The sequence below is a fragment of the Cynocephalus volans genome, chromosome 16, assembly GCF_027409185.1.
Source record: "Cynocephalus volans isolate mCynVol1 chromosome 16, mCynVol1.pri, whole genome shotgun sequence".
In the NCBI taxonomy this organism is placed as follows: Eukaryota; Metazoa; Chordata; class Mammalia; order Dermoptera; family Cynocephalidae; genus Cynocephalus; species Cynocephalus volans.
In genome coordinates this window covers 12,743,839-12,758,828 of record NC_084475.1, presented here as the reverse complement: position 1 = coordinate 12,758,828, position 14,990 = coordinate 12,743,839, and the positions used below count along the sequence as shown (strand labels likewise).

General features: G+C 43.0%; 1 protein-coding gene and 1 pseudogene across 1 annotated transcript; both read left to right on the top strand.

Annotated features, from left to right (window-relative positions):
- Nucleotides 1-5,350: 5,350 nt before the first annotated feature.
- Nucleotides 5,351-7,186, top strand: LOC134364447 (igE-binding protein-like). The gene has a single exon (XM_063080365.1). The coding sequence runs from the start codon at nt 5,351-5,353 to the stop codon at nt 7,184-7,186; it is 1,836 nt and encodes a 611-aa protein (XP_062936435.1).
- Nucleotides 7,187-11,079: 3,893 nt separating this feature from the next.
- LOC134364446 (structure-specific endonuclease subunit SLX4-like) overlaps nt 11,080-14,990 on the top strand; it is a 167,701-nt pseudogene continuing 163,790 nt past the window's right edge.

Here is a 14,990-nt window from a genome sequence, read left to right as displayed (position 1 = left end):
ATATTGGAAAGAAAATGGGTTTAGGATTCCTTCTTCCCTCTCCCTTCCCCCCTCCCACCCATCAACATCATATCTCTTCACTTGTCTTAACAAGGTCAAGAAATTGTGATTGTTGTGTCTTCTTCCCCGCCTCCTCCACGTTTGTTTGTGTATTTATTTATTTATTTTTAGCTCCCTCGAATAAGTGAGAACATGCTGGGAATGTACCCAGAGGAATGGAAATCATCATGCTGAAGGGATACCTGTTCTCCAATGTTCATTGCAGCTCTATTTACAATAGCCAAGAGTTGGAACCAGCCCAAATGTCCATCATCAATGAGTGGATAAGGAAACTGTGCTACCTCTACACAATGGAATACTACTCTGCTATAAAAAAGAATGAAATACTGCCATTCACAGCAACATGCATGGACTTAGGAAAAAAATATATTAAGTGAAATAAGTCAAGCACAGAAAGAGAAGTATCTTCTTCCTCTTTTACTAGCTTTAGGACATAGGAAAAGCAGCCACACATAGTAAATGTTTGGAAAGTTGATCTTGGTTGAATGTGAATGGAGACTTGACTATTCCTACATAAAAATGAAGACTGAGTCATTCTAAAGAGCTCACAGGGTTTGGTATGTTTTATGTGGTACACAAAAGGGACATAGGCACTCTCTGCTCCCCCTGTCTTCTTTCTTTTTTTATTTTTTTTATTTTTTATTTTTATTTTTTTATTTTTTTATTTTTTTAAATTTTATTTTGTCGATATACATTGTAGCTGATTATTGCTCCCCATCACCAAAACCCCTGTCTTCTTTCTAAACAGAGTCAGGCTCATGTTTTCTCAGCTGAGTGTAGGGAAAGCAGGAGACTGGAAACAGCCTGGGACTTGCACTAAAACAAATCTGAGGTTTGAGCCTTGCTCTATTTACCTATTGTAAAGTTTTCTGCCAATTGTTTAAACTATCACAAATTCATAGGTGAATTTGGATACTTAATTTAGAGTATATAAATTTATATATAGTGTTTGTTATATAGTAACACTCTATACATGGAAGCTAATTTCAGTTGTACTTTGCTCCAATACTTAAAGATGTTTTCCAAAGGACTTTATCGTACATTATGATAGAATTAGAGTGCATTTGCTTTAACCATTCACTTGGACTTATAGTCTATAAATTTATCCACAAGCTTCTTGAGTCTACCTCTCTTTATACTTCAGCCAGTATCGGTGCCTGGCGTGATCAGCCTCTTGCATTGTCCCCTAATCTATTAGACGTGCTTCCTATTGCCTCTTCAAAACTAGACTACAAATGCTAGAATTTCAGAGTATGGTGCTGTATTAGTCTGTTTCTGTTGCTTATAACAAAATACACGAAACTGGGTAATTTGTAAAAGAAAAAATGAAATTTATTGCTTAAATTTTAAGAGGCTGGGAAATCCAAAGTCCAGGGAGAACATCCGGTGAGGGTCTTGGTGGTGGCAACAGTGACCCAGGAGTCTCACGTGGCAGAAATGATGGAGCAGAGAGAGAACTTCTCATGTGCTCTTCTTTTAAAGCCCTCAGAACCATGCTCCTGACCACCATTATTGATCCATTCACTATGGCATGGTCCTACAACCTAATCACCTCTTCAAGGCCCCACCTTTCAATGACCATAATAGGATTTCCCACCCTCAACAATTACAGTGAGGATTCATATTCAGTGAGGTTGGGGTGGGGGGGGGGCATTCAGTCTATAGCAGGTGCCAAATCTGTGTTTGAGCTAGTCTTAGTTTTGTAATCTTTTCCTTTCAATTTTCATCTTTCCTAATGGCTAACATTTAGTCTGTCCTCAGGAATCCTTCTCAGGGTGCCTTCTCCCCTCCTGCCAGTAGATCTTCTGTTATGAGACCAAGAACAACGTGGGTTTGATCATTACCATCCATGCCAACTTATGATTCTCCATGTCTCCGTCACTTGAAGTTTGCTTATGAGGTTCCTTAAAACTATCTTGTTACTTTTTCACTCAGTTGTAAATTTAGACGGGTCTGCGTGGATTACACAGTTTTCCAGATTTCTAGTCAAACGTACCAATCTTATTGGCAATGGCCTTTGAATTTTCAGTTATGACCTGGGTTTCTGGAGTCTTTTCAGTTGTACCCATATAAAAACGGAGTTGCGGTACACAGACGTTTATGGGCCATAATGTGAAAATGGGCATTAAGTGCTTGATGTCAGCTCAGCATATTGTAACGCCTCCCTTTATCTGTCATTGTCAAAAGTTGATCTGTTTCACATGGTAAGTGCCAACACTTGAAAATGTTAACTCTTAAATGTAAATAAATCTAAAGAGTATCATGCCCTTACGTATTTTTAAAATGGCATTTATCTCTGACTATAAAAACAATAGTAGGCAATTTAAATTACAAAGAAGTATTTTAAAAAGTTATAAATAACTCACAACCCACTTCTTAGGTGTTATACTTTGCTGTCCTTCATTCCATATGTTTCTCTATGTGTTCAAATATTTTTTTAGAAAGAGGGTCTTAAATATGTTTTATTTTAAAACCTATTTTTATCAGTTGTTTAAGGTGTAATTTACATATCATAAAATCATCAAATTCTCTGAATCTGTGTCCAGTATATGGTGCTTTTTCTCCCAGAGCCAATTCCCAGGTCTAGGAATCAAGGGGTGGAAATGGGAGTGGCACTGCTCCCCCTTACTCTCCCTGAACCACTAGCAAAATTTTTGTTTCCTGTTCCCATGACCTTATACTTTGCTGGCCTAGAGGTATTAGTACCAATGGAGAGATACTTCCATTAGGAGACACACAATGATTCTATTGAAGTGGAAGTTAAGAATGCTGCCCAGTCACTTTGGACTCATGCCTCTAGATCACCAGGCAAAGAAAAGAGTTACTATGCTGAGTGGGTGATTGATCCTAACTATCAGGGGGAAGTTGGACTGCTACTCCACAATGAAGGTAAGAAAGAGTGTCTGGAATAGGGGAGATCCCTTGGGGCATCTCTTAGTATTTCCATAATCACCTCTTGTGATTAAGGTCAATGAGAAACTGCAACAATCCAATATAGGCAAGACTACTAATGGCCCACACCCTTCAGTAAGGAAGTTTTGGTCACCCTATTAGGTAAAGAACCATAATTAGCTGAAGCGCTGAAAGAAAAAGTAATGCAGAACTGGTAGTGGAAGAAGTTAGTTATAAATGCCAGCTATGACCACATGTTCAGTTACCGAAATGAAGACTACAATTGTCACGAATATTTGTGTGAGTGCATATCAAATATCTTTTTCTTCCCTCTTTTATTACCTTATCATATAACATAAGAGATATTTTCTTTATATCATAGTATGCAAGTATTGTTAATTTTCCATCATAGTAATTGAAGTTACAGAATATCAAGGAAAAGAGTAAACATTACTCAAGGACTTTACCTTTTCTTCTGGTAAGGGGATTAGTGTGTTTCTGGTTGTACACTGAATACCTGTATCAAGTTAGATGGAAGTATGACCTTGTTATTGTCTTTACTTAGAGATTAAGTGTGGCTTAAAGAGCTATGCTTGGGTGCCAAGTAGACAAAGGGTAGAGTTGTTCACAATTAATTTTTATGTGTCAACTTGACTGGACCCACAGGGTGCCCAGATATTTGGTTAAACATTATTGCTCAGTGTGTCTGTGAGAAAGTTTCTCAGTGAGATTAACATTTGAGTTCCTAAACTGAGTAAAGAAGACTGCCCTCCCCAGTGTGGGTGGGCTGCATCCAATCCTTCAAAGTCCTGAATGAAATAGAAGGCTTAATCAGAAAAAATTCTTTCTCTCTGCCTGATTGTTTTTCAGCTGGGACATCAGCTGGGACATCAGTCTTTTCCTGCCTTCAGACAGAGATTTGGACTGGAACGTACACCATCAGATCTTCTGGTTCTCAGGCCCCTGAAGTCAGATTGAAACTTACACCCAAAGCTTTCCTGGATTTCTGGCTTGCTGACTACAGATCTTGGAGTTCTCAGCATCCATAATTATGTGAGCCAATTTTTTTTTGGTAAATGTATACATAAAATCTCCTGCTGATTTTCTGGGAAACTCAGAAAACAAAATACAATGTGAATGAAATTTGAAAACATCACGCTAAATGCAAACAGCCATACATCAAAGATCACGTATTACATAATTTCATTTATTTTAAATGTCCAGAACAGACAAATCTATAAGTACTGGATGTATATTAGTGGTTTCTTAGGACTGGTAAGATTGGGGGTAAATGTTGAGTAATTTTTGATGGGTACGGTGTGTTTTTTGCTACTGATGAAAATGTCTGAAATTGTGTTGGTGGTTGCAGAATTCTGTGCATCTACTTGTATCCAACAAATTGTACACTTTCAATGTATGGATTGTATGGTATATAAAGTGCATCCCAATAAAGCTGCTACACACAAAAGAATATCTTGGCTATATATTTGTAGATCTATTTTTAGATTATCTATTTATTGTATTGCTCTGTTTGTCTAAATTTATGCCAATAACACTGTGTTTTGATTTCTTTAACTCCATAGTGAGTATAAGAAAGAAATGTAAGTTCTCCAGTGCTTTTCTTCTTTTAAAACTGTTTGGCTATTCTAGGTTCTTTGCATTTCATCATGAATTTTAGGGTCAGCTTGTCAAATTCCACAAAAGGAGCTACTGAGATTTTGATTGGAATTGCATTGAATCTATACATGAAGTTGGAGATAATTTATATATTATCAATATTTAGACTTCCCTACTGGCTTAGTCTGTTAGGACTGCTATAACAAGATTCCATAGACAGGGTGGCTTGTGTGGGGAGCCGCCCACACTATGCTGTAACCGCCATTACAACATGGCGCTGACTTCCGACAAGTCACTAGACTAGAGCGCGCGCTGGGAATTCCCCTACCTCCGATCTCTTCCTCTCCCGTGGCGTCATCTGGGCTGATGGCGCCACGCCAATCAGGGAAGGACACGTCCTAAGCGAGGGACTGAATGCTATATAAGGGGATGGGTTTTCGTTGTTCGGGGTCTCCGCCCTAGTAGCTTGTGCACTGCCTCTCAAGTTGCATTAAAGCTTTACTGCAGAAGGATCCTGTGTGTACCGCGTCTTTCTTGCTGGCGAGAGAGCTGCGCGGGACATCTGGTGCCGAAACCCGGGAACTTGTGTCATCTTCAGCACCCTCGGAGACCCCTTGGCAACGAGGAGGATTCAGAACTGCAGGGAGGTAAGCTCAGAAAGGTATGCTTGTCCCCAGCTTGGGATTGGACCCGTCACTTCTGTGAAAGAAGCGGTTTGTGTTACGATAAGCCGCGGTGCCTCTCCAGTAAATTAAGTTCCCCCTGTAGATAAAGGGGCATTATGGGATCCACACAGTCCACTATTTCTGCTTTGGATGCAGTACTGAGTCAACGTGGAATTAAGGTGGGGAACTGCGTCCTTAAGAATTTTGTGAAAGAGGTTGACCGGGTAGCTCCATGGTATGCTTGTTCTGGCTCCCTAACCCTGACCTCCTGGAACAAACTGGGCAGAGACCTCGATCGCAAATATCTCGAAGGGGACCTGAGACAGGGCACCAAGACAATATGGAAGTTTGTTAAGAACTGCTTAGAAGATGAGGGCTGTAGGCTGGTGGTGACGGAGGGACAAAATACTTTAGAGGAAGTTCAGGACAGCATGTCAGAATCTGAGCGAAGTGAGAGGATGGGTACCCGCAAGAGGAGAGACGTCTCCTACAAGGAAAAGGACCCTCCCGGTGAGTCTACCGACAAGGGAGTGAAAACGGAAAAAGGACCTCCCGGTAAGTCCGCAGACGAGGGAGTGATTTATAACCCGAGTGAGGTTCAAAAGAAAAGGGGGGGCCCTTACCCTGTGGAGGATTTAGAGGCCTTGAACATAGGGGAATCAGACTCTGACTCCCTCGACTCTAGTGAGGAATCAGATCTAGAGGAGGAAGCCGCTAGATATGAGGAGGAAAGGTATCACCCCGATGGGTGGAGGAGGCCCTTTAGGAAGCAGGAGAAGCGGCCGCCCCCAATGGCTCCCGCACGAGCTGCGCCTTCAGCACCTCCACCTCCTCCCTATGAGGGGCGCTCCAATCCTCTTTCTTTTCTTCCTGATAAAGTGAGGAGAAAGGTGCAAGCCGCCTTCCCAGTTTTTGAGGTGGAAGGCGGAGGGCGAATCCATGCCCCTGTTGAGTACAGCCAAATCAAAGATCTTGCCGAGGCAGTTAGAAAGTATGGGGTAAATGCCAATTTCACTGTAGTAATGTTAGAAAGATTTGCCGGCGCCACCATGACACCTGCGGATTGGCAAATGCTGGCTAAAGCTGCCCTTCCTACAATGGGCCAATACATGGAATGGAAGGCGCTATGGCATGAGGCGGCACAGGCTCAAGCCAGGGCAAACGCTGTCGCGTTGACCCCTGAGCAGCGGACTTGGACTTTTGATATGTTAACAGGCCAGGGCCAATTTGCCGCTGATCAGACAGCCTTCCCATGGGGTGCTTATGTTCAAATTTCTAGCACTGCCATCAAGGCTTGGAAGACACTCCCCAAGAAAGGGGAAGCCTCTGGGCAGCTCACAAAAATTATCCAGGGACCTCAAGAACCATTTTCAGATTTTGTAGCTCGCATGACAGAGGCAGCAGGGCGTATTTTTGGAGACCCTGACCAAGCTGCACCTCTTGTTGAACAACTTATTTTTGAACAGGCTACACAAGAATGTCGAGCAGCTATAGCCCCGAGAAAAAATAAAGGGTTACAGGATTGGCTCAGAGCATGCCGAGAACTTGGAGGTCCCCTTACCAATGCAGGGCTGGCTGCCGCCATCCTACAGTCACAGAGACCATTGAGGCAGGGGATGAACAGGAGAACCTGCTTCAAGTGCGGCCAGGTGGGACATTTAAAGAAAGATTGTCCCGCCCCAGATAAGGACAGGGTGTCCCTTTGCTCCCGTTGTAGCAAGGGGTATCATAAAGCTAGTCAGTGCCGCTCCGTCAGGGACATCAAGGGGCGACTCCTCCCGCCACCTGAGGACCAACACAAGATGGATTCAAAAAACGTGAGGGTGGGCCCACGTTCTCAGGGCCCTCAAAAGTATGGGAACAAGGTGGACAGAGGCCAGGGGAAAGGGGAGAAAGTCCAGTCAGAAGACACACAAGAATGGACCTGCACGCCTCCTCCGACTTCTTATTAATGTCCCATATGGGCATTCAGCCGGTCCCCGTTCAACCTATTGATCCTTTGCCAACTGGGACAATGGGCCTCATACTTGGCAGAGGCTCACTTACCTTAAAAGGTTTAGCTGTTCATCCAGGTGTGGTCGACAATGACCACTCTGAGGTTCAAGTCTTGTGCTCATGTCCAGAGGGGGTTTTTTCCATAAGTGAGGGAGACAGAATTGCACAGCTTGTCCTTCTCCCTGATGATACTCCCCCCGGGATTGATAGGGGGAAGATGGGCTCCTCTGGAACAGACTCTGCTTATCTGGTTCTCTCCCTCAAAGATAGGCCTAAATTAAAGCTAAAAGTAAACGGGAAAGAATTTGAGGGCATCCTAGATACGGGGGCTGACAAGAGTATCGTGTCCTCTTTCTGGTGGCCACGGTCCTGGCCCACCACAGCATCTTCACATACTTTACAAGGCCTCGGGTATCGATCCAGCCCCATAATCAGTTCTACCGCCTTGTCTTGGGAGACGCCAGAAGGACAAAAGGGACGGTTTACCCCCTATGTATTGCCTCTCCCAGTTAATCTCTGGGGAAGAGATGTTTTGCAAAACATGGGCTTTGTATTGTCAAATGAATATTCCCCACAGGCCCAACAGATGATGCAAAACATGGGTTATAAGCAGGGAGGAGGCTTGGGACGCAGAGAACAAGGCAGGATCGAGCCGATTTCCCCCTCCGGTAATCCCGGCAGACAGGGCTTGGGTTTTTCCTAGGGGCCATTGAGGGCTCGATGCCCATACCGTGGCTTACAGAGGAGGCGGTGTGGGTTCCTCAATGGCCTCTGTCCTCTGAAAAACTGGAAGCTGCCACGAGATTGGTGGAGGAACAATTACAGCTCGGTCATCTAGAGCCTTCTGTCTCCCCCTGGAATACCCCTGTTTTTGTCATCAAGAAAAAATCAGGGAAGTGGAGACTCCTCCATGACTTGCGAGCCATTAATTCGCAAATGCGCCTGTTTGGTTCAGTACAACGAGGTTTGCCCTTACTCTCCGCCTTGCCAAAGTCATGGAGAACAATAATTATAGATATTAAGGATTGTTTCTTTTCCATTCCCTTGTGTCCAAAAGATAGACAGAGGTTCGCATTTACTCTGCCAGCCACTAATCATTTGGAACCTGATAGAAGATTTCAATGGAGAGTTTTGCCACAAGGCATGGCCAACAGCCCCACTATGTGTCAATTATATGTTCAGTTGGCACTTGAACCCATTAGGAAACAATTCCCAACTTTGATTCTAATCCACTATATGGATGATCTTTTAATGTGTCATAAGGATTTAGAAGTTTTACAGGCCGCATATCCCCTTCTTTTTAAGACTTTAGGATGCTGGGGGCTTCAAGTTGCCACAGAAAAGGTTCAGTTTGCGGAGATTGGCTCGTTTCTAGGAACGGTCATCTACCCTGATAAAATAGTTCCTCAGAAGCTGGAAATCCGTAGGGATAATTTGCATACCTTAAATGATTTTCAAAAATTATTGGGAGATATAAATTGGCTGCGGCCATTTTTAAAGATCCCTTCTGCTGAGTTAAAACCTTTATTTGATGTCCTGGAGGGGGATCCACATATTTCCTCTCCGAGGAGTTTGACTCCAGCAGCTATTCAAGCCTTACAAATTGTTGAGAGTGCCTTACAAAATGCTCAATTACAGCGCATAGATGATGCCAAGCCCTTTGATTTATGCATTTTTAAAACATTTCAATTGCCCACTGCAGTTTTGTGGCAAGATGGACCCTTGCTATGGGTTCATCCCAATGTGTCGCCAGCCAAAGTTATCTCTTGGTTCCCAGATGCAATTGCTCAGCTTGCACTCCGTGGGTTGAAGGTAGCCCTTACCCATTTTGGAAGGGAACCCAAAATTTTAATAGTGCCTTATACAATGAATCAGGTCCAAGTGTTAGCTGCCACTTCTAACGACTGGGCGGTGTTGGTCACTTCCTTTGCTGGGCTGATTGACAATCATTATCCACGACATCCGATTTTACAGTTTGCCTTGAATCAACCTATTGTGTTCCCACGCATAGTGTCTCAAGAACCACTTGCGAATGGGACTGTAGTGTATACAGATGGATCAAAGACGGGCGTAGGTGCCTATGTGGTTAATAATGAGGCTTTTTCTAAACAGTATAATGAAAAATCACCTCAAGTTGTAGAGTGCTTAGTGGTGCTCGAGGTCCTTATCACCTTCCCAGGCCCGATTAATATTGTATCAGATTCCTCCTATGTGGTTAATGCAGTTAAGATTCTTGAGGTGGCGGGATTAATTAAGCCCTCCAGCAAGCCTGCCTGAATTTTTCAACAAATTCAACACATTCTTCTCAACAGAAAATTCCCTGTGTTTATAACACATATTAGAGCTCATTCGGGCCTGCCTGGTCCGATGACTCAGGGAAATGAGCTAGCAGATCGGGCTACTAGAATGGTTGCGGTTGCCCTATCATCCAGGCTAGATGCAGCCACAAATTTTCATTCAAAATTTCATGTGACGGCCGAAACTTTACGCCGTCGATTTGCCTTAACCAGAAAAGAGGCTAGGGAGATTGTTACTCAATGTCAAAATTGTTGTCAGTTTCTGCCCACCCCGCATGTTGGCATTAATCCACGTGGGATCCAGCCACTGCAAGTTTGGCAGATGGATGTGACACATGTCCCCTCCTTTGGGAGGCTTCAGAATCTGCATGTCTCGGTAGACACATGTTCAGGTGTTCTTTTTGCTACTCCATTAACAGGAGAGAAAGCCTCACATGTTATCCAACATTGTCTGGAGGCATGGAGCGCTTGGGGCAAGCCCAGGGTGCTAAAAACAGATAATGGACCGGCCTACACTTCTCAAAAGTTTAAACAGTTTTGTCATCAAATGAATGTGACCCACTTGACTGGTTTGCCTTATAATCCTCAAGGACAAGGCATTGTGGAGCGTGCTCACCGCACGCTCAAATCCTACCTCATAAAACAAAAAGGGGGACTTGAGGAGTCATTGCCCCCAGTCCCGAGAGTCGCTGTTTCTATGGCGCTCTTTACCCTTAACTTCCTAAATCTTGATGCACACGGCCATGCGGCCGCTGATCGTCATTGTTCAGATCCTGACCGACCTAAAGAACTGGTAAAGTGGAAGGATGTTTTAACGGGACAATGGAGAGGACCGGATCCTATCTTGATAAGATCCAGGGGAGCTGTTTGTGTTTTTCCACAGGAAGAAGAAAACCCCTTCTGGGTTCCAGAAAGACTTACCAGGACAATTCTGGGACCGACACAGGATGACAAGACCAGAGAGATGGGAGCCCCCCCTGATCCTGTTGATATTGACCCTGACCTTGTTTGCGACGGGGGAACCACGCTGGGGAATCCTGTCGGTGTTCCCTCTACCGATGCCAATTCACCATGATGCAAAATTGTTCCCTCGATTTTTTAGTACCAATAGAACCTTAGATTTGCCTTATTTACCTATGGATGAGGAGATAGCTAGTATTGGGGGGAATAGGAATTTTACTCTTGATGGCAGCCTATGTTTTTTGATCGTTTCTAACCGATCTACAGACGAGGCTCCTTGTATAAAACTGTATAACCAAACTGCAGCATGGTTTGATTTCCCAACACAGTCAGCCTCAGCCAATGCCACCTGGATATCAGGAATTTGGCCCGCCTTCGAGCCAAAGGGGAACAGCAGTAGCGTTCCCTCACAGGCAAAATGGGCCCCATATTGCTTGGGATCCAGAGTAGCAGGGGACACCCCGCCCTGGACGGGCTGCCAGTCTAAAAAGACGGGGTGGGCAAGAAAAGATAAATTTACCTTTTCACCTTATATGGGTACTATGTATAATGAGACCTCTCCAGGCTACAATTGGACATATCAAAATCCCTTGATGGCGACCCATACCAACCCATTTGATGTATGGTTGTTGTGTGGGGTGAAAGGTAGTTGCACGGATCTTTCCCCGTTTGCCTTTGTTAAGGGGGGAAGTTGGGGGAATGCTACCTTTAAATTCAATACTTCTGACATCTTTGAATCCTCTGTGTCCATCATAGAGTCTGGGAAAAATGTGTCTGTGCCGCCAACACCAGTCTGCCTTTATCCCCCCTTTGTGTTTATTCTAGTCAATATAACGGTGGAGGAGAGTCAAATTGCTTGCAACAATGATACCTGTTTCTATGCACAATGCTGGAATGCTACGCTGTCTAATCAGTTGTCTCAGTATCTTTCAGGAAATTGGACAGGAGACTTTGATGCGCTGATGGACCAGCTACGTTCTGCCATTGTGTCCGTGAATTCAACAAGAGTGGATGCCTCCTTCGCTGATGGACTGTCCTCCTGGATTGGAGCCGCCGTGTCCCACTTCAAGGAGTGGGCGGGAGTAATTGGGGTTGGCATGCTTCTTTGTGGTGGAATTGTGCTCTTACTATGGTTGGTCTGCAGATTGACAACCCAGATACGGAGAGACAAGGTGGTTATAGCCCAAGCGCTTGTAGCTCTAGAGCAGGGAGCCAATCCCGATATTTGGCTATCCATGCTCAGGAAATAAATTTTACCAACTCCCCCTTTTTTGTTTTTCTTCCTTTGGCTGGCCTCCCTGAAAGTTGATCAGCGGAGTTCGCCCTTGCTCGTATTGGCCTCATCTTTCAAAGTCCACTCCAGTAGATCCCGAGACGGGCAACTTCCCCCAGACGTGTACCGACCTAAGACATGGTGCCCGGTGGCGATAGGGTTAACCTATGACGGGTAAGGTCATAGTCTGAGACGGGTCGACCTAAGACAGGACTGCTGGTGAAACAATTTTGTGGCCATTAAGCTTGTACCAGCCTCTTTATAATAAAGAAGGGGGAGGTGTGGGGAGCCGCCCACACTATGCTGTAACCGCCATTACAACATGGCGCTGACTTCCGACAAGTCACTAGACTAGAGCGCGCGCTGGGAATTCCCCTACCTCCGATCTCTTCCTCTCCCGTGGCGTCATCTGGGCTGATGGCGCCACGCCAATCAGGGAAGGACACGTCCTAAGCGAGGGACTGAATGCTATATAAGGGGATGGGTTTTCGTTGTTCGGGGTCTCCGCCCTAGTAGCTTGTGCACTGCCTCTCAAGTTGCATTAAAGCTTTACTGCAGAAGGATCCTGTGTGTACCGCGTCTTTCTTGCTGGCGAGAGAGCTGCGCGGGACAGGCTTGTAAACTACAGAAATTTATTTCTCATAATTCTGGCATCTGGGAAGTCAAATATCATGGAGCTGGCAGATTTGGCATCTGGGGGGAGCCTGCTTTCTGCTTCATAGACGGTGCCTAGCTGTATCCTCACATGGTGGAAGGGAAGAGGGCTCTCTCAGGCCTCTTTTGTAAGAGAACTTAGGGCTTTTCCTCATGACCTAATATCCTCCCAAAGACTTCGCCTCCTGATAACATCATTTTGGTGATTAGGTGTCAATAGATGAATCTTGGAAGAATATAAACATTCAGACCGTTGCACATCCCATGACCTTGCAATAGCACATCCCATGACCTTGCAATAATTCTTTGTTTTCTTAGGTCTTCCTTTCTGATCAATTATATTTTGTTAGATGTATGCTCTAAGTATTTCATTATTTTTGTCAATATTGTAATTTTTACTTTTTTTTTTCACCTTTGTTATTGAAAGTTATATTCACTGGCTTTTTTATTTGTTTTTAACTTTCAGTATCTTAAAATGTGTTTCCACTGTCTTCTGGCATACATAACTTTTGGCTAAGAAGATTGTGGTGATTCTTAACTTTTGCTTCTCTGCATGTGATGTGTTTTTATCCTAGATTCTTTTGAGATTTTTCTCCTTATCGCTGGCCTTTAGCAATTTGTTTAAAAAGGGCCATTGTATGATTGCACAAGGTGATTGAATTTTTGGATTTATTTGTTTATAGGTTTCATCAAATTTAGAAAATTATCAGCCATGATTCCTTTTAATATATATATATATATTTTATTTTTTTTGTTTGTTTGTTTCTTCATTCAGTTCCTCTCCCACTCTTCTGGGATTCCCATGACATGTGTGAGACCACTTCTGTATGATTTTGGAGTGTTTTTATTGCTGTGACTTAACGTTTAATTTTTTTTACCTTCTTTTTAAATATGTTATTAACCCCATGCAACGTATTTGTTAAATTGGCTTAATTTTTTTAGGACAGTGTTAAATATCCAGAACTTTGTGAAGATAATAATACACCCATATACCCTAAATCCTGTTTCCCCTATTATTAACATCCATCTTATATTCATATAGTACATTTGTTACAATTAATGGGGCAATATTGATACATTCTTATTAATCAAAGTTTATACTTTATTCAGGTTTTCTCAGTTTTTGACTAATGTCGGTTTTCTGTTCCAGGATACTACATTGTATTTAATTGTTATATATTCTTAGGCTCCTTTTGGCTATGAGAGTTTCTTGGACGTGGCTTGTTTCTGATGACCTGGATGGTTTTGACAAGCACTGGTCAGGTATTTTGTAGGACACTCCCCTACTGGAATTTGTCTGATGCTCTCATGATTACATTGAGATTATGATTTGGGGGGAGGAAGCCCTCATAGTGTCATTTTCATCACATCATACCAAGAGTACACATTATCAACATAATTTATTATTGTCGTTGTAGACTTAGACCAAAAATGAGAATATGGAATAGTGTTGGCCAAGTTTCTCTAGTGTAAAGAAACCCCTTTTATACTGAATCCTTTAAAATGATGTGACTATGTACATCCCACATTTAAGCAGAAGGAAGTTATTCTCTACCTCCTTGAAGTGGATTATCTACATAAATTATTTGGAATTAATATATTTGGAAGATTTGTCTATTTCCGCACACCATTTATTGGTTTATTTAATAATTTATATCAGTATGAACCCATGAATATTCATTTTATTTTTTATATTATAATCAATACTCCTTACCTTATTTCGCTGCTCAAATGATTCCAGCTTTGGCCATTGAGAGCTCTTTCAGTTGACTGCTGTGTCTCTTTAACATACCCCTATCAATTTCTTCTTTTTTTTCTTTCGCTTTTTTATTTTCTGGCTCCAAACTCATCTGCATATTTTCCTGCCCCAGTCCCAAAATGTGCCATTTCTCCCAGGAGCCCTAGTGTCTTTTACTGGAGAATGATATTAGAAAAAGACCTGGGTGCTAAGTATGCATGCCCATCAAAAGTCTTTTTAATTTAGATACTGTATTTTTCATTTCTAGAAGTTCCCTTTGGGTTATTTTTATATTTCACTTTTTTTTCCCCCTCGGAATGATCATGTTTCCTCTACATTCTTGAATATATAGACCATCATTATAATAGCTGTTTTATCCCATGTATTATGAAGTTTCTGTATTCTGGCTGGGGAATGTATACTCTTTCTGCCACGTGTGGACTCTGAGAATTGTTCTGTCTGTTCCATTCCAATATTTTTTCTCCATTCCTTCTCCAGTTTTTTTTTTTTTCCTGATAAATGCACAGATTAGTAATCAATGCCTTGAGAGGACCCCTCTGTAGAACTCCAGTGTTTCCTTTCTCTCTCTCTGTGCAGCCCCCTCCTGCCTTCTTTGGCCACCTTGACTTCTGTTTTCTGTTCCCTTCACTCAATGAGATCATTGGCTCTTGATGGGTTCCCTCTCTGCAGTGCAGTCTGGAAACTGCCTTCAAGCAGTAAGTTTGGACCATTTTCAGGGCTCACTGTGTTTATTTTTTATCTCTCAAGGACTGGGGTACTGTGATGTCAGTTGTTCAATGTCTGAAACCCTTGTTTCACATGTTTTGCCTGATATTTTT

Excerpts from the sequence above, each read along its gene's own strand:
- LOC134364447 (XM_063080365.1), top strand. The coding sequence starts at position 5,351 with ATGGGATCCACACAGTCCACTATTTCTGCTTTGGATGCAGTACTGAGT.